The sequence below is a fragment of the Danio rerio genome, chromosome 17 (genome assembly GCF_049306965.1).
Source record: "Danio rerio strain Tuebingen ecotype United States chromosome 17, GRCz12tu, whole genome shotgun sequence".
NCBI lineage: Eukaryota > Metazoa > Chordata > Actinopteri > Cypriniformes > Danionidae > Danio > Danio rerio.
The window spans coordinates 11,011,150-11,039,123 of record NC_133192.1 but is presented as its reverse complement, the minus strand read 5'-3'; the positions used below and the strand labels follow the sequence as shown (position 1 = coordinate 11,039,123).

The 27,974-nt window shown below is 35.3% G+C and overlaps 1 protein-coding gene across 10 annotated transcripts in view; it reads right to left on the bottom strand.

Annotated features, from left to right (window-relative positions):
• npas3 (neuronal PAS domain protein 3) overlaps positions 1–27,974 on the bottom strand; it is a 608,964-nt gene that overhangs the window by 36,894 nt on the left and 544,096 nt on the right. For all 10 annotated transcript variants that reach the window (XM_017351762.4, XM_009292848.5, XM_017351763.4 and 7 more), the window contains one exon: positions 9,035–9,153. In XM_017351762.4, the coding sequence (XP_017207251.1) occupies positions 9,035–9,153 (119 nt within the window). The remainder of the gene's footprint in view (positions 1–9,034; positions 9,154–27,974) is intronic.

The window sequence follows — 27,974 nt, the reverse complement described above, 5'->3', positions numbered from 1 at the left end:
AAATTGTGGAATGATCTTCCTCTCTACATTCAAGAGGCTTTAGGGTCACAGTTTGCATTTGATGTACTCTAAGAAATGCTTGTTGTGTAATTTAATGATTATACTTTGGACTTTACATTCCCACATATGTGAAGTGAAGCACTTTGGGCCATTCAACCTGCAGTGCTATATAAATAAAGACATTGACGTATGACATAAAAATACCTCTAAATATAAATATGAATTTGAAAATAAGATTTATTTTTTATTTCAACTAAAGTTATTAGTAAACAATGTAATAAATTAAGAGTAATTTCCATTATTTACAAGTTTCATGTCTTACAGTATATAGCAGGGGTGGCCAACCCTGTTCCTGGAGAGCCACCTTCCTGCAGATTTCAGTTGCAACCCAAATCAAACACACCTGCCTGTAGTTATCACGTGGTGTTCAGGTCCTAATTAATTGGATCAGGTGTGTTGGATATAGGTAGCAACTGAAATCTGCAGGAAGGTGGCTCTCCAGGAACAGGGTTGGCCACCCCTGGTGTATAGCTAACAAAAGACAGCAGACTGAGGAACAGCTTTTTCCCCCTCTTCGAACTCTGCCCCCCACAGACTCTTTTGCCCCCCCCCCCCCCCCCCCCCACACACACACACACACCTCCACACTTTCCTCAACACTTACACTACCCATAAACACTGCATTGTTTATTATTTAATGTTCAACCCGGGCTCATTGTGGAAACGTAGTCCCGCGGACGTTTCTGGAGACAGCGGAATACGTCCCGGCGGGTACATACGGCTGCAGTTTTTGTTTTCGGAATACCTGCACTCCCTGTTATTGCACTCCTGGTTAGACCTAAACTGCCTTTCTTTGCCTTGTACTTGTACATGTGGAATGACAATAAAGTTGAATCTAATCTGATGAATCTAGTCTAAAATAGACAACTTTTATTTTAATATTTTTTTGGTTATGGACATTAGAGAAACTGTGTATTTAAGGTCACCTTTAAATCCTACGTTTCCTCCAGTATTTCTGTTCCTGCAGCTGCCTTTCCAGCTACCTACAGTGAGGAGTCTTTAATGAACTTTTCAAAGAAGACATTTTTCATTCACTTTCTCAGTTAAAAGGTCAAAGACGAAAAGGGTAAAGCATCTTGTTAGGCGTATTGAGGACAAGAACCATTTAATGACATATTAAAAGACTCTATTTAGGGATCAAAGTGCGTCTTCAAAATACAAATTAATTGTCAGTTTGGGTCTTTATGCTTTGCCACAATCCTTTAAACCACTAGCATTTACTCATTTTAAGGATTTAAAACAAATAGAGTATGATCGCTTCTTATTATATATATTTTAATGAGCACAGGTCAGAATCACTATGACGTTTCATTGAATGACAAAAAAATTTTAAATAAAACGAACATGATTTTATTTATATTTTGATATTAAATAAATATTTTGTACATAAATTATTTGCATTAAAAGGGATAGTTCAACCAAAAAGATACTGTAAAGATTGTTAGAAAGTGAAAAACATAGACATCCATAATACTATGAAAGTCAATGATTATTAGTTCTAAACATTAATGGCAGAATTTTAATTTCTGGGTGAACTATCACTTCAACATGCTTTATAGCTATAATCACCTGTAATTACATTTGACATGGACACCAAAAATGGGACGTGTCTTCTTTGCATGCAATGTTGGGTGTAATTAGGTACAAAGTAACTGCTGTAATTTAATTACTTCTTTGCTGAAAAAGTAAAGCAAGGGATTACTTTTCATTTTAGGTAAATTAATTACAGTTGCTTATAATGTACTTGCTGTTAATACAGTACATCAATTCAACAGTTCCATAAAAATCAGTTCTGAGAAGCAGAGTGATCAAATTTTTGCTAAATAATTATATATTTTTTACCTAAAGAAGAACAATCATATCATTTTTCAAGACAATTGCATATGGTTAAGAAACAAATTGACCACCAAGTTCATGAAAATATGAAGTATAAATAGAGAGAAGCAGAGTAATTGTATATAATTATTTGTTTGTTATTCAGAAATTTTGCATAACTTATTTTTTCAACTAAAGGTTTTATTTGTCTGACAATTGCACATGCCAAAGTGAAAATGAAATGAACAATGAAATGTTTTAGAAATTAATTTCAATACAGTATGTAATAATTTGAAACCTTTTTAATTTATATATTGTTCAAAATGTAGGTGTTTAAAATTAAACTACTGTTTACCTAAGATAAAAAAAAAATTTCTATTGCCGATGCATTGAGATTTATGTGGATTTTTTAGTACTGAGTCAAGTAATTAAAATACTGAGTAACACTTCTTTTTTCTAGACAAAGTAATCAGGAATTTATATATATATATATATATATATATATATATATATATATATATATATATATATATATATATATATATATATATATATATATATATATATATATATATAATATTTTTTTTAAATGACGTAATTACTAAGTAATTACATTTTGGAAGTAACTTACCCCATACTGCTAGCAAGCAATAGCATTCAACACTGAATAAAACACATAATTATCAGTAACTGCGGTGATCTTTGTCATAGTAGTTTATGTTGTTGTTCTTCTGTGATATCATAGAAAGAAAGCATTTTTAAAGCAGAAATTCTGCACATTTCCTTCGTGGATAGTCGCATATCATGGCATCATGTCATGTGTAGTGAGGACACTGTGTAATGAGGATATGTAGTGTAGTGACGACACACCTTTAGTATGTTTCTTTTGATCCAGATCAGGTTAAAAATTATACATTGTATCTTTTTTGCCATTTTGGAGATTTTCTCACCAAACTGACCGCTCTGAACCAAACCAGTTGAAACAAACCAAAAAAGTAGTCATGTGACAACATTTACATCAGTTGTTGGCTAGATGAACTTCCTGAACTGAATTTTGATTGGGTAGAATTAATGCACGGGAAACTCACATGTGCAACACATTAAAGTAAACAAAAAGTAAAGGAAATTTCATCAAAAGGAATTTAAATACATTTTTTATGACGTAATTACTAATTTATTACATTTTTTAAGTAACTTACCCAACACTGCTAGCATGCAATAGCTTTAAATAGATCCAGTCAAGTAATTAAATAGCGCCAGTAAGTTACTTTTCTGCCAAAGTAATCAGAAAAGTATTTAAAATACAATTTTAATGATGCATTTAGTAATTAGTAATTAATTACAAGTAAATTGGAAGGATTTAATGCTGAATTAAGTGCATAATCAGTACCTGAGGTGACATTTGCCAAAGTTTGTCTTCTGCGATATCATAGAAATAGATAAAAGGATTTTTAAAGCCGAAATTTTGCACATCGCCGTCATGGATAGTCACATGTCATGGCATTACGTCATGTGTAGTGAGGACACACCTTTTGTCACGTTTAGCGTGATCAAAACAGAAACAAAAACGGGAACAAAAGGTTGCGGATCCAAGTGCAGAATTTAATGATAAATAGTGCAGCGACAGTGAACAAAAATCCAAAATACCAAAGTGCAAAGTAACAAAATAACAAACAAACAACAACACAAGAAACTAAGCTAGATAAACACGAACTAGACTTTAGCAAGATACGAGAACAAGATCAGGAACAACAAACTCGGAATACCAGACTTACTGGAAACTTGGAGACAAGAAAGACAAACGACGCGATCAAACAGTGGTGGAATGATAGAATATATAGTCCAGATTATCAACAGAAACGGAGATAGCTGTGAATACAATCAGTGTATGTGTTCCGGTGTATGCATGTGGTATGTATGGATTTGTAGTCTTTTTGGGCGCTTTAGTTCAATGGACACTGAGTTGGAACTACAGCCCTCAGGTGGTCACTGATAGTCATAACACCTTTAGTATGTTTCTTTTGATTACTAATTGATTACAATTTTGAAAGTTACTTGGTATAATTTAACGCTTAATAAATCACACAATCAGTCCCTGAGGTGATCTTTGTCATAGTAGTTTATGCTGTTGTTCTTCTGCGTTATCATGGAAATAGATAACATTTCTAAAATTGAAATTCTGCACATCGCGGTCGTTGATAGTTATTATAGTTAGTTTCTTTTGGTCCGGACCAAGATTTAAAATTATACATAGTAGGCTTTTTTTTTTTTGCGATTTTGCCTCTGTTTCTCACCAACGAACCAAAAAGTTGCCTAGGCAAATTTCCTGAACTGCATTTTGATAAGTTTCAATTAACGCTACGCGATTATCTCATTAATTTTGTAATCGCGAAAACACAAACCTTCATCAGACTGATGAACTAGCATTGGCAAGCACACTTGATGGAGCTTTTGCTGAGCTTCAATAAGACATCACAGCACTCCGCGATCACAAGGTGATGTCCAATTACAGCCGAAATCAAACCCGTACACGAATTCTCGAAAACACAGCGGCGCAGCAGAGAGCGCCAACTCACACACAAAAGCACACACAACGCTGGCTCTCCCAATAAATAAACACTGAGCCGTATTAAACACGTACAAAATGGAAATGATTCTACTGAAGCCCAAAGCGAGGGGCATCAAAAAGTTAGTTGGAAAATACAACTTTTGAAGTAATTGCCACAAAGAGAGACTAGCCGGTGAATTGCTGCAGGAGTGCTCTTGGCAAGAACATCATAAGCTCTGGCAAAACATTAAATATGCTCAGGCTGCTAAATGCAAACTGACATGGCAAGGGTTCACCGCGGCCGCAGCGAGACGCAGCCGCATAGCATATCTCAATTTAATACAAGCCAACATAACAAAGGGATCAATTTTTATAATTCATGGTTCAGCACACAATGCTCTCTCTCTCTCTCTCTCTCTCTCTACCGCCCGTCACCACGTCGGTGAATATAGAATAGGTATACATAAGAAATAAGATTCATCTGTTCCTAGGGATTCTCTGGAGTGCTTTTGAAATGCGATACGGCACAAGTAATGATAGAGAGCTTTTACATGAGTGCATTAACTGAGCCGGGGGCCGAGACGCCTTGGCAGGAAAAGAAAAGGCTGGTTTAAGCTGGAGAAGAATTCACTTTGATTTGACCTCCAGAGTGAAGAGGAGATATAAACAGCCATGATGCGCTTCCCGCCGCTGCGCGCCCATCACCTAATGCATGCAAAATTCAGACTTTTTGTATTATGTAACAACACAAATATTGACTTAATTTGGAGTAAATGCAATAAGAAGTGTCCTTGTCTGGCCGGTAATATATGCGAATGTGCATGCGTGAATATTTATGCTATGGGTTAGTGCGCTCCCCGACTTCACGCTTATTTGCATCCAATCTATGTCCAGATGGATGCGGCGGGTGGGATGGGGTTGGGGGGGTTTGGATCGCAGTCGTTCACTCAGAGACACATCCAGACAATCATCTCGTTGTCTGATGGACACTAAATGTGAAGCATTCGGTCATCTGCTTTGTCTGTGCTATTGTCTAATATTAAAACGTGCAACTAAACGCTGCTCCTTGTGCTTTCACGCAATAGTATGCAATTATATAAAGAGTAGGGATGTGCATCTCAAAGCTGAGAACGATCTTGATGAACAGACAAGGATGCGATACATTAAAGATACATTTGAACTACATACCGATACGATATGATACAGTTCAATTCACTCCTGTCGTAATGCAGTACGATATGATTTCGTTTCGATTCTTCACAATGCAATTAGACGCAAAGCTATGCAATGGAAAGAACATAATCGCTTATATATTTAACTGTCAGGCTAAGCTCATTTCCTAAAACACTGACTGTAGAAATGCAAAATAATATTAGTAATATTAATATTATTTTCAAGATCTGAGGTAAACCATACTGCTGCTGCTTTCAGTATGCACTGTAAAAAATAAATCCGTAAAATTTACGGTAGAAAACCGGCAGTTGTGGTTGCCAGTACTTTACCGTTAAAAACACGGTACAAACCGTAAAAGTAATTTTTCATTTTATGGTAAATTACAGTATTTTATTAATTTATAGAGGTAATATGTCTGTATTTTGAATGGTCAACATCTACACATCTTTTGTTTCACAGTTAGACACGTTAGCACACCCACATGAAGAAGGTGGTGATGAAGTTACATAATTAGCCAATGCTCATCACAATTAACTTTTCCCACATGCAGAAAAGAGTAACAGCATGTAGAAGGTGCTCAGTGTCATTCACACAGCTACTAAACACCAGTATGGTAACACGCATAAAATTAAAGTCATGAAATAAACATTGTTTATCAACATTAGATGTAACATAAATCTCTAATGTACATAACTGATGGGGAAACAACTAAAAAGATCCATATTAATGTCAACCAAATGCATAAAAAGTTATGTGCCATGCAGGGAATTTTAGGAAAGTCAATTTACAGTTATTCGCCGTATATATTAAGGAAACACACCGTTAACCAGGTTACGGATTTGTACTGTAGCATTTTTACAGTTTTTTACCGTTGAAATCACGACCATTTTTTACAGTGTGGCGATAAATGTCACATTAAATAATGTTCAAACTAACAGTGACTATGTTTACATGGACACCAGTAATTCGATTTTACTGCAATTAAGACAATACTCTCATTAAGAGTCGAAAATGTAAACAGCGATTTTTGATTAATTTAGTCAGATTAAGCTCATAATGGAACTAAAGAGAAATTGAATTAAGACTTGTGGAGTATGCCGGTTTTAGTCGCATTATTAAAGTGCATTACAGACATGTAAACACCCTAATCGAATTATTACCATCATGTAGGGCTTTTCGCCGCGTTTTGCGACAGGATAGTCCACACACACACACACACACACAAACACACAGCTGTTTGAAAATCTTTGCACCTACCGAATCAGTACAGGCCACAGACACCTGCCTCGCGAAATGCGGAGCTTTTTTTTTTTTTTTTCATTAAGCATGCGGTATGAACTTTCATTAAAACAACTCTTCCAGCAGTTCATAGTTGCATCCAATATTTCGTTTGTCATAAGGGGCATGCCCGAATGAAAGTGAAAGTTCCAAACCGCAGTTAAAGTTGACAAATTAATAATGAAACACTTAAAAATTACATGAAACTTCGGAGGAAATGCGGATAGCGCGGTGACTCAATGACGTTAATCTAAGCATGTGCTATAACCTGTAAAACGCGATGTAAACGCCTTGATCTTATTATTGTCTTAAATAGATTAAGGCAAATTATGTCCATGTAAACGTAATCATTGGTAACATTTAACGCTAAATAAAGCACTGAATCAGTACCTGAGGTAATCTTTGTCATAGTAGTTTATTCTGTTGTTTTTCTGTGATTTCATAGAAATAGAAAGCATTTCTAAAATAGAAATCCTGCACATCATGGTCATAGTTATGACAAAATCTTGTATTGTTTAGTCATATTGGCTCTGGTTCTTACCAAACTGACCGTTCTGAACCAAACCAGTTGAAACGAACCAAAAAGTAGTCATGTGACAACATTTACATCAGTCGTTGGCTAGACAAATTTCCTGAACTGCATTTTGATTGGTCAGAATTAACATGCAGGAAACTCACGTCTGCAACACACGGAAGTAAACAAAAAGCAGAGGAAATTTGTCTGTGACCTGCTGTAATTGCAGTAAAGAGTCAAAATTAAATTTTCTCATCGTAAAATTTAACAGTTTAACAGCTAGTTAGTTTCCAAAAGTCTTCAAGTTCAAATGAACTACTCCAGGGTTAGTTTGAAAGCAGGTCTCAGTACACTAGTTCGTTCCGCTCTTGGTGCACAATAGAGATCTGCGCGGCACAAAATTTTTAATCCAGCTCCCGCCAGGTTTTAGTCCAAACCCAACCGCTCCCGCTTATATTCAGCATTTGTTGTCATGCTGCCCGACCGTCCCGTTTTCTAACGACTGCGACCATTCCCACTAAACCAAAAACCACCCTGCTACAAGATATGGACCTAAACCAAGCTGTCTGTATAAACACACACATACATAGACACACAGCACCAAGCAAGCGACACACAGAATCACGCTCTGTCTCATTTACACACAAACACACACACATATACAGCACCAAGCTCTCTCTCTCATTCACACACATATACAGCAACAAACAAGCTTCACACAGCATCACGCTCTCTTATTCACACACATACATACGCATGCTCCCTTGCTCGGAAGTCGGGAGCGATATTGTTAGACCTCTATTGCGATTTATTCGGAAATTTATTCCCACGGCACATGGAATCTGTTGCAGATCTCTAGTGCACAACCAAGCACGATTGCCACTTTCACACCTACCGGAATGAACTGAGCACCCTCAAAAATGATTAATAAGCAGCAAATTAGGAGATTATTGTTGCAAAAGTCATAGTTAACAGTTTATTAATAGCAAGAATTTTATTTTAAAATAAATTGCGACCATAATGAATTATTATTAATATTAATTAATATGGTAAACAGCAAAATGTTACGGCAGAGCAAATAGTTTGCCTTAAACTGATTATATTATTGAAAATAAAAAGTGCATGTGACATAGGATGATTAAGACTTGATTTAAATATACAGTTAAAGTTGGAACTATTAATTCTGTATAATTTGTATATAATAGTTTTAATAACTCATTTCTAAAAACTGATTACTTTTATCTTTGCCATGATGACAGTAAATAATATTTGACTGGATATTCTTCAGGACACTTGTATTCAGCTTAAAGTGACATTTAAAAGCTTAACTAGGTTAATTAGGCATGCTAGATTAATTAGGCAAGTCATTGTATAACAGTGGTTTGTTCTTTAGACAATAGAAAATACATATTGCTTAAGGGGGCTAATAATATTGACCTTAAAATGGTGTTGGAAAAAAAATTGAAAACTGCTTTCATTCTTGCCGAAATAAAACAAATAAGACTTTCTTCATAAGAAAAAAGGAAATACTGTCAAAAATTGCTTGCTCTGTTAAACATCATATGGGAAATATTTAAAAAAGAAAAAAACTGCAGCTGAGTATCATTGATTATATCAATTATAAAGTGTTTTTTCATTTCTTTTACCTTGTATCCAGAGGACTTGATGTGAACGCCTCTCTTGGTGAGCGTGGACTTCATCCGGATGAAGAAGGAGCGTTCAAGAGTGTTATCCGGAGACAGAAGACTAGGGCTGCTCGACTCCACTGCGGAAACACACACACAACAACAAACATCATTACAACGCACTGCTTTAGTGAGTACCATGTGTAATATCTGCTCATTGAGTTTCTATCATCTCTTGGTAGACAGTTAATGAAACAGCACAAGGCGATAAGGAGGAAGGCGCTAATCAAACTTTGACAATGTTTTAATTGTATTTACTAATAGCATGAAGCGCAGCCTCAACAAACATGATAATTGCTTTAAACTCTACATGGCAAACGAAGAAACCTCAGCAGGCTGTTTTTATTTATTTATTTATTTTTACCTCTGTAGGAATGTGTAAATTAGGAAATTGGAAAATGAAGTCGAGTAATTTAAGAAAGTTAGAAACCACCCAGGTAATCAATTAAACCCCCCTAATATTGCAGTAATTATGCACAATGCATGCAAAACTTGTAATAGCTCATCATTGGAAAAATACAAAAATGCTTAAACAATGGTTAAAAGAATTGTTTCATTGCTTGAATTTTAGATTATTGAAGTCAAAATACTTTTTAAGTGCTGTTTAATGGAGAGAAGTTTTATTTCCAACACATTTTTAAACAGTTTTGGGGCTCTATTTTAATGATCTAGGAGCAAAGTCTAAAGTGCCAAGCATACGGGCGTGTCCGAATCTATTTTTGCAATTTAAGGGATGGAAAAATATGGCCTGGCGCATGGTTTAACAGGGTTGTATTTATTCTCTTAATGAGTTCTGGGTGTGTTTTGAGCATGGCGTGCATTAACCAATCAGAGTCTCATCTAACATTCCCTTTAACAGTCAGTTGCGTCTCGCCATGGTACATTTGCTATTTACATGGCGAACTTTGTAAGTGGAAAAACTTGAATTCTTTACTAGTGAGAAAGTTAAACAGTTAAACAGAGCATCTGCAGTGGGAGGATAAAGAACCCGCCTCCTCCATTCGTCCTCTTTACTTTACTCCTTTACTCCTTTATTTTGGTGAAGGCAACGGTGGAAACTCACTCCACTGAAGACATCCATTAGCCTACATATGTAATTTTGTTTAAGCTCAAAGATTTGTTTCAAAACTATTTCTAAATTCAGCTCTAATTTCCAGTAAACGAATAAATAAACAATAATAACAAAGTGTGGTCAAAAAAGTTATATCCAAATACACATGCTATGCCCCATATGATCCAAAACCTGACAGGTGGACAAATCTAAACTTGTTTTTATTAAAACTATATATATATATATATATATATATATATATATATATATATATATATATATATATATATATATATATATATATATATATATATATATATATATAATAATGCTGCTAATAATAATGACGTTAACCAAATGCAAATTGAAACTGATAAAAGCCTCCCCAAGGTGAAGAAGGCATGGAGGCAGTGTTTTTATATTTATGTAGAAATTAACTATTATTTTTGAAAGATTTGAATCCTTTATTTTTTCATATGTAAAGATATTTGTGTATTGCTGTACATCCTGTGTGTATTAAGCAATGTGTAAGTGTTTGGACCTACATAGGTGCAAAACTAATGTGCTCTGCACTGGACTTTAGACCAGCTTTTAGTTGGTCAATTGTGCAGTCTTTTTCAGTTCCTCAAGATAGCAAACACGGCAAAAATGCGCCTTAACACACCTCTTTTATAAACCAGCACACCAATGAGTCTACAAAGTGGCGCAAGTGGATTTGCTATTTAAACAACGTGGCGCAAAACATGAAAATTAGTGTTGCGCTGATCTAAAAATAGCAACAAATCGCGCCAAAAACTTCTTGCACCTCGTTGCACCGGGTGTATGATAGGGCCCCTAATAACTAATTGCACGAAAACATACTAATATTTAGCTTAATGTGCAATTAAAAAAATTAACTAGGTTCATTAGGTTAGCTAGGCAAGTTATTGGATAAGAATGGTTTGTTCTGTAGCCAATAAAATAAAAAACAATTAAAGCGGCTAATAATCTCGATCATAAAAATTGTTGAAAAAATATAAAACTGCTTTTATTCCAGCTTTGACATTCATATAAAAGCATGTCATTTTCAGCAACATCCTATAAAATATATTGTCTAAATTGTTTCAGTAGAATCAAATCAACTCTTCTAGTCATTTCAACTTACATCAGTCCATCGGACTAAAAATATTATGTTAAACTTTGTATACTGTAGCTAAAAAACCCCAGACTTTTTGTCATCTTATTTTTTACAGCGCAGACTACAAATGAATTCATTTTTCATCCTATATAAAAACAGATGCTAAAGAAATCTAGCTTTGATCTTAACACAAGGACACAAAGGAGGTCTTGCTAATTTGTCTTAACACGCTTGATTAGAGCCAAATTAATTGCACATTTAACTTGTCTTGACATTCAGCATGTTGCAAACAGCCACCTGAACTCTAGCAAACTTTGAACACTCTTATTAATTTAACTGGTGTAAAACAGCGTCAAACATTTACACATTTTTCAGTTATGAGTGTTTTCACATAAAATAATTTCTGAATGAAGAATAATGTTACTTGTTGTTATTTTAAACAATGTTTACTAGTCATGTAATTTCAGTCACAGTGTGGGTAAAATATATTTACTAGTAGACTATACGAATCTCAGACAACGAAAGTAAGGATCCAAGTGTGAGCAGGTAATGGTCAAAAAAGGGGCAAGACAGGTACACACAGGGCATCCAAAACTTAGTCGAAAATAGGAATAAAGTCTAAATAGGCGGCAAATGCTAAACAGGGCTTAGGTCAAAAATACAAACGGGCAAAAAAAAGAAATGTCAGGACGTGCAACATACATACATTAAAGACTTTGTGCTAAACTGGTGTATATGTGGTGTATAAGTAGTCTGAATGATCAGTGATCACAAGTCTCAGCTTTGTGCGTCTCATCAGCCATGATTGGCAACTGGTGTGTGTGACGTGGGCTGATGGGATTTGTAGTTCCTTAACAAGACATATGTAGTTCACCAGCGATTTGTCAGGAGTGGACTACTGGCGATTGTGACAACTACACTTTGGGACTATGAATGGAATCTACTATAGTTTCTATACAAAAAATAATAAAAAAGTCTATATTATCTAAACTTCAATCATAGTAATAAGTGCAAAATTTTAGTAATAAAAAGTTTGGGCACACTTTATTTTAAAGTACAATTCTCATTATTAATAAACCATTAATTATGACTTTAGCTCAATAAACTCCCAATTTGCTGCTTATTAAAGGTTATTAGTTAGGTTTAGATTTTGGGGTGTGATTATCAGGATGAGAATAATGGTGCTATTAATAAATGGTGTTACTAGCGACAATACTTTTTTCAGTAACGAGTAATCAATTGAATTACTGTTTACCCTGTTACAACCCCGTTACTGTTACTTACAATTAAATGATGATGATTGGTGTGTTTGTGAACGTGGTGTAAATGAGAACGTGATGATTGGCTTAGAGTATTTTTCTCTTGCCAATCGGAGGCAGAAAATAAAATTATATCTAGATATATAGTTGAGGACACGCTGCTGTTGTCGCTCACATTGTCCCACAACACCATTAAAATAGTTTAGATTAGTGTACAATATTTGTATATTTATTTTTTAGTCATTTTTCAAGATTTTTTTTTACAGTAACACAATAGTTACTTTCCCTGGTAATTAGTTACTTAGTTAATTAGTTTTTAACTCAATTACTATTTGCAACTAGTAAGTACTATAACTAAATAATCTTTTAAAGGAATGTGCTCAACACTGATGTTTATATATATATATATATATATATATATATATATATATATATATATATATATATATATATATATATATATGTATATATACGGTTGAATTCGAAATTATTAGCCCCCGTGAATTATTAGCCCCATTTTTCCCCCCCAATTTCTGTTTAACGGAGAGCAGATTTTTTCAACACATTTATTAACATAATAGTTTTAATAACTCATTTCTAATAACTGATTTATATGATCTTTGCCATGATGACAATAACTAATATTTGACTAGATATTTTTCAAGACGTTTCTATACAGCTCTAAGTGACATTAAATGGATTAACTAGGTTAATTAGGTTACCTATGGGGGTTAGGGTAATTAGGTTAGTTATTGTATAACAATGGTTTGTTTTGTAGACTTTCGAAAAATATATAGCTTAAATGGGCTAATAATTTTGTCCCTAAAATAGTTTTTAAAAATATTAAAAACTGCTTATTCTAGCCGAAATAAAGCAAAAAAGACTTTCTCCAGATGAAAAAAAAAACATTATTAGACATAATGTGAAAATTTCCTTGCTCTGTTAAACATCATTTGGCAAAAATTCAAAAAAAAAAAAAAAAAGGGGGGGGCAAATACTTCTGACCTCAAATGTATATCATGCAGTCTGTACTTTATAAGGACTAATAAACAACCAATATTTTAATAATAGGCAGGTCATAAGCCACTATTTAACCTTAAAATTGTATATTTATTAGTAAGAATTGGTGCTTCAACTAAATTGTTACCAAAAGTTTCTTAGGAAAATGTAACCATTTTTTTGTGGAATAAACTCATGATTGTGATGTACATTAAATCATAAATGTATTCATAAATATTAGTTATTGAAATCACCATAATCATCCTGCATACAATAAATATAGAAATAAGACAACTGACTTTTGAGAATAAATACATATTAGAGGAATAAAATCTATTACATTGTCAATACTAAATATACTAATTAATAATCATGTAAATATGTCAGGAGCGATGCAGTGGCACAGTAGGTAGTGCTGTCGCCTCACAGCAAGAAGGTCGCTGGTTCGAGTCTCGGCTGGGTCAGTTGGCGTTTCTGTGTGGAGTTTGCATGTTTTCCCTGCGTTTGCGTGGGTTTCCCCCACAGTGCAAAGACATGTGTTACAGGTGAATTGGGTAGGCTAAATAGTCCGTAGTGTATCAGTGTGAATGAGTGTGTATAGTTGTTTTCCAGAGATGGGTTGGGGCTGGAAGGGCATCCGCTGCGTAAAAATGTGCTGGATAAGTTGGTGGTTCATTCAGCTGTGGCGACCCTGGATTAATAAAGTAACTAAGCCTAAAAGAAAATGAATGAATGAATACGTCAGATATTGAATCTGATTATATTTATTTCATTAAAGTCATATAGCTATAAAAATTGCTGCTACTTTATAAGTAATTAAAGAACAAAAATAAGTAATTATATTTTCATGTTTCAAGTGAACTTTGTTTGGAGCCGAATGGTTGGTTGTATTAAAATTATAATTATAGTCATAATGTGTGTGAAAATGTACTATTGAACAGCAATCATAGCCATGCATTACCATATAATAATTAGAAAAATCACAAAAAATAATCAAGGCATGAAAAAAAAGTGTTGAGTGAGTGTTATATAACAAAAACAAACCCAAACAAATCGTAAGTTTTAATAAAGTTAGCCCATGGGACTTTAAAGTATGGCTGAATAGGCAAACCCATTCAGTTTGGACGACTGTATTTATTTCTCCTTATGTCTCCTCCCTCTTTCCTTCTTTCTTTCTTTCCGAGACCATGAATTAAATGTCATTTAAAATCTAACTAGTCCTTTATCACTCTGGGGAGAAGGCAGAGCCATGTTATATTTAGTCATTTCATTTCTTCTGATTAAATATGAATTACTACGAAATTTTTCTCATCATCTAACACACAAGACTACGCCGACAGCTTTTTAATACACTGTATAAGCACAAACTTCAGCTCTAAGAGTTTAATTCGCCTCTCTAATCCAATCACATCAACCTTATTTCTCTTATCACAGATTCCCATTTTGAATTAAATGAGCTCATTAGTTTTAATCAAAGGCAGAGAGATCAAAACTTGCACTTAAATGCTTTAGATCAGAGCTGTCAGTCAAGCGTAGACTTCTATTTGACTAAAACACAAGATCAGAGGCCGCCGCAACTCGCCGTTTTCATTAAGAATGAGACAAGCTGAAAGATACGCCGTCCTTTTTTTTTGACACGTTTGCGCCGTTCGGATGAAGAAAGGTCACTATCCATGCGCCCTTCGCCACCTCGCTCTGCTGCTAATGACGGAAATATGAATTATACAGTAAAAGCTCTGCGACAGACGGTGGAAACTCCTGCCTCAACAATGAACACCGAGTTTCAGGACTTCCCTCGTGCCGCTGAACAATGAACAAAGCGACAGGAATTCAGAGAAAAAAACCATCTGAGAAGTGTATGGATAGAGAGAGTTAAATGTAGTCATTTCAAATATATTCAAATACATTTGATTTCACTTTATAATTGAGTATATTACTGTTTTTAATGTATTTTACATAGTGATGAGCAAGGATTAATCACATACAAAATAAGAGTTTGTTTTTACATACACTACCTGACAAACGTCTTGTCCCCTTTACAAGTTTTATGAACAACACATAATAACTTGACTTCTAGAAGATCATTTGGTATCTGACATGGCCTATGTGAAAGGTAATGCTTATTTTACCTGAATAAAATATAATCATGCCTTGATTTTTTATGATTTATTTAGGACAGTAAGGTCTGACTTTGCTTAGACAAAAGTCTTGTCACTTAACAGAAATAATGTACAGTATAGAATATAAAGTCATGCTGCAGTGGAAAAAGAATGAATATTGTGTATGACTCCCATGAGCTTGGAGGACTGCATCCATACATCTCTGCAATGACATAAATCCTTATTAATAAAGTCATCTGGAATGGCAAAGAAAGCATTCTTGCAGGACTCCCAGAGTTCATCAAGATTCTTTGGATTTATATTTAATGCCTACCTCGTTCCTCTTACCTCAGACATGCTTAATAATGTTCATATCTGGTGACTTGCCTGGCCATTCCTTACGCACCTTGACCTTCTTTACTTTAAGGAAATTTGATGTGGAGACTAAAGTATGAGAAGGAGCACTATCATGCCGAAGAATTTGGCCTTTCCTGTGGTTTGTAATGTAATGTCTTGATAACTTAGGCTGTTGATGTTGCCATCCATACTACAGATCTCTTGCACGTCCCCATACTGAATGTAACCCCAAACCATGATTTTTCCTTCACCAAACTTGACTGATTTATGTGAGAATCGTCGGTCAGATAGGGTTGCAGTTGGTCTTCTGCAGTATTTGTAATGATTGGGATGCAGTTTAATAGATGATTCATCAGAAGATCTACCTTCTGCCACTTTTCCAAGACAAAACTTTTTTCAGAAAGTATATATATGAAGTCAGAATTATTAGCCCCCCTGTTTATTTTTCCCCCAATTTTTGTTTAACGGAGAGAAGATTTTTTTTAACATATTTCTAAACATTATAGTTTTAATAACTCATTTCTAATAACTGATTTATTTTATCTTTGTCATGATGACAGTAAATAATATTTGACTAGATATTTTTCAAGACACTTCTGTACAGCTTAAAGTGACATTTAAAGGCTTAACTAGGTTAATTAGGTTGACTAGGCAGGTTAGGGTAATTAGGCAAGTTATTATATAATAATGGTTTGATCTGTAGACTCGAAAAAAAAAATAGCTTAAAGGGGCTAATCATTCATTAATTCCTTCATTTTCCTGTCGGCTTAGTCCCTTTATTAATCCGGGGTCGCCACAGCGGAATGAACCGCCAACCTATCCAGCACGTTTTTACACAGCGGATGCCCTTCCAGCCGCAACCCATCTCTGGGTAACATCCACACACACATTCACACACACACTCATACACTACGGACAATTTGGCCTACCCAATTCACCTGTACCGCATGTCTTTGGACTGTGGGGGAAACTGGAGCACCCGGAGGAAACCCACGTGAATACGAGGAGAACATGCAAACTCTACACAGAAACGCCAATTGAGCCGAGGCTCGAACCAACGACCCAGCAACCTTCTTGCTGTGAGGCGACAGCACTACCTACTGTGCCACTGCTGGTTAATCATTTTGACCTTAAAATGATGTTTAAAAAATTAAAAACTGCTTTTATTCTAGCTGAAATAAAACAAATAAGACTTTCTCCAGAAGAAAAACTATTATTAGACATACTGTGAAAATTTAATTGCTCTGTTAAACATCATTTGGAAAATATTTAATTAAATATTTAATATAAGAAAAAAAAACTCAAAGAAGGCTAATCATTCTTACTTCAACTGTATATCACTAATCTTTCACACACACTTAAATAAAATATTGCTATAATTCAGTTAATCACTTTTTATGATTTTGTGGCTGCATTTATTTTTCCTAAACATGACAGAATTTAAATAAATGTTCATTTACGGTTTCAATACGGTTTCAACTGTTAACCTTAATAAATGTTTTAAAAATATGTTTTATACGTCAAAGTTTTTTAACAGTTTCTTGAAAGAAAAATAAAACAGTTAAACAAAATTAAATTGTACTTTTAAAATGTAATGCTATTTCCACAATATTACTGTTTATTTTTTTTATATTACATTTACTGTAACGTCAATCAAAAACATTCATAATGTCATTGGTTGCCTGGGATGTCCATTAATGTTTATTAAATAAATATGTCGGATATTTATTCAGCATATCATGTAATTCATTAGTACACTGCAGAAAATTCTCAAATCAAAAAGCATTTTTTAGACAAGCAATAAATATTGTCTTATTTTCAGAAACGATATGTCAGAAATAAGTTTTTCCTTAAAACAAGCTAAATAATCTGCTAATGGAGTAAGCACAATCATTTTGTTTTCACTTTGAATTAAGATGATTTTACTTACCCCATTGGCAGATTATATTGTTTTTTTCTAGGAAAAGCTCTGAAAACAAGACAACATTTTTAGCTTGTCTAGAAAATGATATTTGGGAAACAAGACCTTAATTCTAAGTAAGAAAAGCAGTTTTTGCAGTGCGGTCCTCTCTAAAATTTTCAGATTGCACATGTAAAATTGCTAATATACATTTTAGACTAAGTTATAATGTTCAGTGATGCTTTAAAAACTCTCATATGGTATATCAATTACATTTCAGTAATTTAATGTGCTACTATTTTGGTTTTCAATATATACCATATCAGTGGTATACTGCTAGTAATAACAATGCAATGAAAATAAACTATGAAGTGTACATTTACAGTTAGTCATCTCTGTGCTGCATTAAAAATTCTGTTTGATTCCAGCATGTGGAAACAACTCAGATTCACTGTTTTTGTATTCAAGTCAAAAACCTGTTGTTTTGAACACATATGAGTTTTCCAGTGCTGCCATTTCTGCAGTCCATCCGAAAGCCCAGCGGCTGCAGAAACGTGGGCAGATCTGCTAAATCATCAATATCAGCCAATCCATGAGATTAAGGGAATCTGCTGCGTGTGTCAAGAGAGTCTTACATGTTCGACTTTAAACCTACATCCCACAATGCACCTGTGCTCCAGCACTCCACACACTCTAACCTTTGTTTTTGTGTTGTGTGTCTGAACTTGCTTGGAATTCAAGAGAGACAACAACACAGAAAACCTTCGAAATCCACACAACACCTCTTATTACTGTGAATAAAAAACAAAATAATAAAGCACTCCTAAGTGCTTTAAAGAATTTCCATAAAAATAATACTGTTAATTAACTCACTTTGTGTGGTTTATTTATAAACTAATTTCGAGAGGATCGCGTGCTTATGATTGAACACAGCTGGTACCGCATCAGCTCCGTATATTGCAACCGTCAGACGAATATTGACACACTATAAATTACCAGAGCGTCCTACTCCATCTTCGTCTTGAAGAATCTCCGCTCCACCCCTACTCCTCCCCTTCTCCGATAGGGTGGCATGGCGGCCCAGTGGTTAGCACTGTTACCTGCAGCAAGAACGCAGCTAGCTCGATCCTCTCCAAGCCGGTCAGCGTTTCTGTGCGGAGTTTGCATGTTCTCCCCATGTTCGCGTGGGTTTTCTGGTTTCCTCCCATTGTCCAAAGACATACACCTTAAGTAAATTGACTACTTCAAAATATCATCCTTAGGCAACTCTTAGTCAATTTTATCTCAGCAGTTCACAAGCAGGGGAGTTGTCGAGACCTACCTGAGCTCAAACTCTCCTCTCACCCTTCAAACAGGAGGGAGCCCCGGGCTCAAGGATATTCTGAGCTCAGGGCACTCTCCCGGGACAGCATGCCAAATATGCTTTATTATCAATTGTCAGCTAGGAGTGAACTCTTGAAAATGCTATTTAAGGTGAATGTGACTTTTATTTACTTTAGAAGATCATTAGAAAAGGTTTGTAGCCAAAACTGTCCTTGGTGATTCACACGTCAATGGCTACTGGCACATATACATATACAGGCAAAACAGGATTAAAGGCACAGTATGCTATTTTCACCACTAGAGGGTGTGTATTCACAAAAACAACAAAAAGGCATAGCTTGATGCTGCCGTGTGGAATCATGGGAGTTGTGGTCTTCATTACATCCTATGGCTCTCCTGCAAAAATCATGATCTTGGATGAGCTAAAATATTCACCAATTATTACCGTGGTAGCATGAAGCAGAGTAAGAAGCTATTGCTGATGAGAGATGAACATAAGTATTGTTTTTTTGTTTTTACCTGGTAACACTTTACAATAAGGTTCATTAGTTATTTCTTTACTAACATGAACTAATCATGAACAACACATGTAGAGCATTTATTAATCATAATTGAACATTTACTTATGTATTATTAACATTCAAGTCCATGCTTGTTAACATTAGTTAATGCACCATGAGTTAACATGAACTAACAATGAACTACTGTATTTTCATTAACTAACATTTATTAACATGAATATATACTGTAGTAAATGTATTGTTCAATGTTTGTTCATGTTAGTAAATGCATTACTTAACATTAACTAATGAACCTTGTTGTAAAGTGTGACCTTTTACCTCATGTCAATTTAAAAGGACTTGAACTGATACACCCAGCACACTGATGCTCATCAATGTCAGTTCCAAAGCAGTCCGATCGGAAAAACTCAGAGGTGGGGCAATCATTGCAAGCTAATGTCTACTGTTTTGTTTAATATTAAAAGTCCTGTGAAATTAAAATAAAGTTTTTTTAAATGTTAAAATCAGTATGTTAGGGATGTCTATAAGCTAGCATGACAAAATTTGCACTTAAAAGATATAAAATCGATATAGACACCCAAAGCTTGCAGTTTGCTTCTACTGCCTAAATCAATGCGATCTCACGGCAATTAACAAGTTTTTAATTTAGTGGCTAATTCGTATGAATTTGTATGATCTAATGCGTACAATTAAGTATGATTTGCTCATCACCCAATGACAGTTGGGTTTGGTGCCACGCCTCTTTTTTAAAATCTTACATTTTTGTACGACTGAACTTGTATGAGTTTGTACGAATTAGCCACTAAACTGACAAAACGTAAAATACCTACGTTTTCTCGTGAGATCAGGCTGCCTAAATAGATCAACTTTTTTTCACATCATCTCATACTTAAGTTTCATAATTAAGTGCTCTCTAGCATCTGACATGCCCCGCCCCCTTCAAGATGCTTCTCATTTGCTTTTCGTTTGAAACACTACTGGCTGTTTTTTTTTTTTTTATAAAGAGGACGAGTTCCTCTATGTCCCACCACCCTCTCATCATGTGTCAGTTGAGATTAGGCCAAACATTGAATGAAAAAAATGCTCATTTTAAAGCACTTCATGAGACCTTTATTAACATTGGGGAGGAACATTCTTAAGCATTGCGTCTCACATTTTTAGACACATTCTATGTGAATGGCTCCTAATGCCTAGTTCAGACTGCGTGATTTTAGCCCCGATTTTGGCTCGCCGACAGGTTTTGAGAAATCGCCGACAAATGCCTGAAATCACAGGCAAATCGCTGCTCGTGCACGTGAGTGAAAATCACACAGTATGAACGATCAAAGACGCGGTCTGAGAGAATCGCCGATGAGTCGCCGATGCCTGTGAGATATTTGGCGTGCTAAATATCTGGAGCTGTCGGCAATTCAAATCATGCCGTGTGAATTGAGTTTTGACTGAAAATAACATCAGCGATCACCTACAGCCAATGAGAGAGCAGCTTTCACTTGTGTGTGCGTGTGTGTATACCTGCTGCAGGCCAGCGGGAGGCTGGGGGAGAAGTTAAAAGCGCACTTTTTCGGTTTATTTGGACCCACGAAATGGAGGAAAAACTAGTGCAGGTTTGACAGGACTCAGGAGCACCCGTGTCTGTTTGACGTTTCATACAGAAAGAAATTGGTTTATTATCAACGTTAAGGAGAAATGGCTAATTCCCTTTAAACCCAGGTGAGCAAATATGTACATTTTCTACCCCATTAAAGGCTTCTTTCTCATTATGTAGTTAATAACAAAAGACATAATACGTGTTTTTGGCTGTGAGACGTAGTTTGGACGAAGTTGTCGGCGATTCTCCCTATAGTAAAGTCATGCAATGTGAATGTCCATGTCGCCGAACCATCTTGCAGTGTAAACAAAGCGGCGACGAAACGCTAGCCCAGATAGTCATGCAGTGTGAAAACATCTGTGACACGACTAGTTTGAAAATCATGCAGTCTGAACTCGGCATAAGGTGTGCAGTGATTTTCGGATAAACAAACACTTCACACATCCCAGATAGTTCTAGTCATTTATAGACTGAATTGGGACTTGATCACATCAAGCACATTTGTTTTTTGTGGTGGGAAGTGCCTTTTAAAATGTTTTTCTGTTGGGAGCGAGCATTCTGCTGGGTGTATTTGACCGATTGCTCTGTGTGCTCGCAGTTGGAAAAACTCAACTTGAGTTCTAACATGGAGACGAGCTAGACAGACGTACAATTCAACACTCATACCACAGACAGACAGATTTTGAACTTTAGGACACCTTGAGATATTAAACTGACGAAACAGCCTCAGAGTTCAACCGTGGTCACAAAGTATGATTGCTTCGCCATGGCAAATCGAAAAATTACAAGGAAGAAAGGCAGTAAGTAGTGCTCCGGGTGCTTCGGTTTCCCCCACAGTCCAAAGACATGCAGTACAGGTGAATTGGGTAGGCTAAATTGTCGGTAGTGTATGAGTGTGTGTGTGAATGTGTGTGTGGATGTTTCCCAGAGATGGGTTGCGGCTGAAAGGGCATCCGCTGCGTAAAAACTTGCTGGATAAGTTGGCGGTTCATTCCGCTGTGGCAACCCCAGATTAATAAAGTGACTAAGCCGACAAGAAAATGATTGAATTCAGATACAAATGAGGAAAATCCTAACGTCGACTGAGCTAACGGTTGCGCCAAGCTAACAGGTGATGCTACAATGAACAATGGAAAAACTCAACTTCAGGCAACGTTGCACTCACCAACACCAAGACTGTTGATACAGGGGTTGCCTAGCAACATAAAAAACACAGCGCTCTGCTCTTTTGTAAAATCAACATAAAGAAAGTGAAGTGCGTCTTGTGTTTTCAGAATGGAGTACTCTATGTCAGTCAATAATAAAATTAAAGCAAACAGAAGGCTTTGGATGAGCAGTTTGAGGACAAAAACCAGACAAATGTCCTAAAAATACAACATCTGAACAATGTGTGGGAAACGTAGTATGTGGTATAATTGACGGTGTTATTAAGAGTAAATACTGTTTTCTGTAATGACCACATCATCACCTCGGGTGTGCATTATTGATATATATTTATATGGTTTACAATTATTTCTTATGTACATAATACGGGTAATGTACAACCAGGTCCAGGAATATTAATTTTGTTTTGCCTGTTTGTATTTTTAACTCTGAAATTGCCACCGAGTTGCATTATATGATTAACCAAGGAACAGCTCAAAAACTTTTACTAAAGAAAAAATCAAGTCACCAAAATCTGGGATGACCTGAACAGTAGTAAATTAACATTTCTGAGTGAACCATCCCTTTTAAAATCAGCGCCTCGTGTAAAACTGACAATATCCGAGATGACTTTTTAAAAGGAAAACATTATTTGTGTGGAGCGCAGGTAAAATTTATGGTCTGGAAGGCCTTGGGATTAATTTTCCTGATGAAACCCTTGCGATTGAATGTGTCTGGGAGTAAATGATGAGATTTTAAAAGTATTACACTCTTCGCTGAGTGTGTTGACAATCAATAATCAGCTGGCAGGTCCACGCTTCTCACGCTACACAATCCACACGCAAACAACACGCTCGACGTATGACTTATAGGCCTGTAGGAAAGCTGGAGTACTCTGGCTAATATTCCTCAATTTACATTTATATAAATATTAGTACCAATTGCGGACATCATGTGTTTATTGTAGGAATAAATCAAGATTAGGCGTATGAGCTTCTGGTCTCTAGATTGGTGTGAGGAGTGGTTTATATATATATATATATATATATATATATATATATATATATATATATATATATATATATATATATATATATATATATATACATATATATATATATATATATATATATATATATATATATATATATATATATATATATATATACATATATATATATATATATATATATATATATATATATATATATATATATACAYATATATATATATATATATATATATATATATACACATATATATATATATATATATATATATATATATATAYAYATATATATATATATATATATATATATATATATATATATATACATATATATACGTATATATATATATATATATATATATATATATATATATATATATATATATACATACATATATATATATATATATATATATATATATATATATATATATATATATATATAAAATGTTTTTTTCTTTTTTTTGTTATAATAACTAAAGCTACTTTGATTGATTAAAATAAAATAATTGTGATTACATGAACATTTATTTAACATAAAAATAATTTTTATTTATTTAAATGTTACTGTTTTTATTAAAATATTTTTGTTTGTATTTTGTTCTGTAAAAATACTTTGTTATTACTGTTTATTTAAAAATATATTTTATTACCTTTTGACTTGTAGTGTAAATATAAAATTAACTGCGATTAATTTAAGTTCCTTAATCTCCCCAAATTTGTATTTATTTTGATAAAAATAATGAAGTTTGAATCACTTTAAACTCTTTAAAAAATCAGCTTAGCATTACAGGAATAAATACTTTTTTTAACATACACTCACCGGCCACTTTATTAGGTACACCTTACTAGTACCGGGTTGAACCCACTTTTGCCTTCAGAACTGCCTCAATCCTTTGTGGCATAGATTCAACAAGCTACTGGAAATTCTGCAATTTTTTTGGCTGCACATCTATAATGTGAATCTCCCATTCCACCACATCCCAAAGATGCTCTATTGGATTGAGATCTGGTGACTGTAGAGGCCATTTAAGTACAGTGAACTCATTGTCATGTTCAAGAATCCAGTCTGAGATGATTCGTGCTTTATGACATGGTGCGTTATCCTGCTGGAAGTAGCCAGAAGAGGAGTACACTGTGGTCATAAAGGGATGGACATGGTCAGCAACAATACTCGGGTAGGCTGTGGCGTTGACACGATGCTCAGATGGTACTAATGGGCTCAAAGTGTGCCAAGAAAATATCCCCCACACCATTACACCATCAGCACCAGCCTGATCTGTTGATACAAGGCAGGATGGATCTATGCTTTCAAGGTGTTGATGCCAAATTTTGACCCTACCATCCAAATGTCGCAGCAGAAATCAAGACTAATCAGACCAGGCAACGTTTTTTTCCGATTTTCTATTGTCCAATTGTGGTCCAGCTCGTCTGGCCCCAACAACCATGCTATGTTCAAAGTCACTTAAATCACCTTTATTCCCCATTCTGATGCTCAGTTTGAACTGCAGCAGATCGTCTTGACCATGTCTACATCCCTAAATGCACTGATTTGCTGATTTGATTGGTTGATTAGAAATTTGCATTGTACCTAATAATACCTAATTTGAGGTGTACCTAATAGAGTTGACGATGAGTGTAAATTAATACTAATGCTTTTTTTTTTTGTAAGTGTATTTTTCAATGTTTAGTTTTGTTTTGTGGTTGCTTGAAAACAAAAATTGCACAATTACAGAATTTTGCTGTATTTTTAACTAAACTGTAGCCTTGATAAGGATGAGACTTCTAGCAAAACATTGAAAAACTGTATTCTAAACTATTGACAGTAGCATAAACACCCATGAAAGTGCTGTAAAGTGATTTTTAAAATCAGTTCTGAGGTAAATAATTTGTAGTTTGGGTGATGCATTCCTCGGACACAGCGCTCACAATGCATTATACACAAGCTGCTGTTACAGACACTTAAATCTGTGATCAATATTTAATCCTGCAATAATGAAAAAGGATTCCCCGGCTCGGACGCGGGTCTGAGATGTCACCACGCTGAACGGCGAAACAAATGACGCTTGCGCTAAAGTAAACGCAGCAAATCTCTGCAGAAAACAATAAAGGATGCTTGAGGAAAACAGCATTTGTGTCCGATCGTGATGAAAAATCATGCAGAATATAAATAAATGAACAAATACAACAATTATAACCCACAACAATGAAACAGCGACCATATGTGCTCTAAAACAGGAAAAGGAAATGCATAGGAAGGCATACGGACGCGGAGCTCAAGATAAATAGGGTGCAGTAACACTTTACATTGTACCATTTGTCTTTTGAATAATCCATGTCACAGACGCTTCCAGATTTCACTGAATAAGAGCTTGTTTCTTCTCTCTTACGTCCACAAATACACTGTGCGGTCTGTACAGTAAGTCAGGTGTAATGCTGTCAGCACTAGCATAGTGTTATTTGACTGCTTTATAAGAAATCGGATGCATGTTTAGACGCTGTACTTTCTCTTTAAAGTCAGATTATAAACCAGAGATTTGGATCATGAAAAGCACTAATAACAACAGCAAAAACATCCTCTTCTCAAGCTGTGCAAAGCAGTTCTGTATGTGAGGGTTTTTATGATGTGAAATTGATGATTGCATATTAAAACTGCATTTTTTTAAGTGGTGCTTGTAAGTTCAAGTGCTTGGTCCCTCTTTCAAAGCAAGTCTTTGAATAAATGAATGCAATCACTAGTAGTATGAATGAATCATTTATCAGTTATGACCAGTAGGTGGCTCTGTTACCAAATTAAAATGGCGTCAAATACACACTGATGGCCGTTTCCATTGAGTGGTACAGTACGGTACGGTGCGGGTCATCTTTATCAGGCTTGCGTTTCCACTGCCAAAAGGGTAGGAACCTTTCAGCTTTCAGCATTCTCGCTTAAGAAAATGTCAAAGTCAAAGGCTTTGTGGCCTTTTATCAAGACGACGACAAGATTTGTTTAAGCTTGGGTCGACCATGGCTCGTTATTATATGTATATATTATTACAATGTAATGTCTCGGACGTGTATTTAAAAATGGCGGTTTCTTTGTTTTAATTCTTCTGCTTGTGTATGCGCAAGTTTCTCTGTAAACCAATAGCGTTCAGCTGCGCACCTGGCTCCGCCTTTTGGTACCCTTTTGTTGTGCTAGGTACCCTTCCAAAAAGGTACCCAAAAAGTGGTACGGTACTCTTCGCTTTTTAGTGCTTTTTGACAGTGCCATAAAAGCATACCGAACCAACCCGTACCTTACTGTACCAATCAGTGGAAATGGGCCATAATAAACACATGAAGTTCGTTTTCAATATGTCTAAGGTTTGTAGAGATACAAGTCTCATATACCAATAAATATAATAAACATAAAAAGAAAGTGTATTAAAATCATATAATAATACTTTAACAATTTCCAAACAGGTGGCACGGTGGCTCAGGTGTTAGCACTGCCACCTCAACATAAGAAGGTTAGAGTCCCAGCTGGGTCAGTTGGCATTTCCGTGTGGAGTTTGTGTGTTCTCCCCGTGTTGGCGCAGGATTCCTCTGGGTGCTCCGGTTTCCCCCACAGTCTAAAGACATGTACTATAGGTGAATTGAATAAACTAAATGTCCATAGTGTATGAGTGTGTATGAGCGTTTCCCAGTACTGGGTTGCGGCTGGAATAGTTGGCAGTTCATTCTGCTGTGGCGACCGAAGCAAAATTAATCAACAAATTTCAAAACAATTTCTAAACCTGAGCTTGATGGACGTGTGTGACCATAATATGCTTGCTTATGTTTTATAGGCCCATGCTCATGAGCCCTGCATTTTTAGATGCCACGTCAAGTGAAAAGTACTTCAACTCTCACAAGCAGCACGGCTCATCACTGTCAGTTCCACAGCAGTAGACCAATCAGAGGTGGACGCTTCTATTTACAGATGCTCAGTGGATATTTCTGGATAACCTCATGTTCTATACGGTACTTTATAATAACATGCATTTTATGTTTTTAAAGACAAAGGTACATTCTTTGTGAATGCACCCCCACCCAAGTCTTGTGATTTTTTAACACTAGAATTTAGAAAAAAATTAAATGGTTGATAAGCACAATCATGTTTCATGTAATTTGAAGAAAAATTTTGTGTGAACCCCTTACAAATAGTTAGCATAAACATAAATATAAATCTGGACAGCATGTGGTGCAAGAAGAACTAAGCAAGAGAAACCAAATTTGCTGTGATTCAGACTTTAATCAGACATTTGTCTTTAATCGGTTTGCCAAATTTCATTACAATAAAATAAAATGAGTACCCAATAGGACAAAAAAATTGAACGAAAATGAAAACAAACACCATCAAATTCAAACTGTGAATATAAATTACAATATTTACTCACTGGCATTACCCAGATAGCAAAGTGCACTAAATGAGGTCAAGCCTTCTCATATATGGCTCCTAAACTCTGGAATATCCTTAATGTCCGAGGCTCAGACACACTCTCTCAGTTCAAAACTAGATTAAAGACTTATCT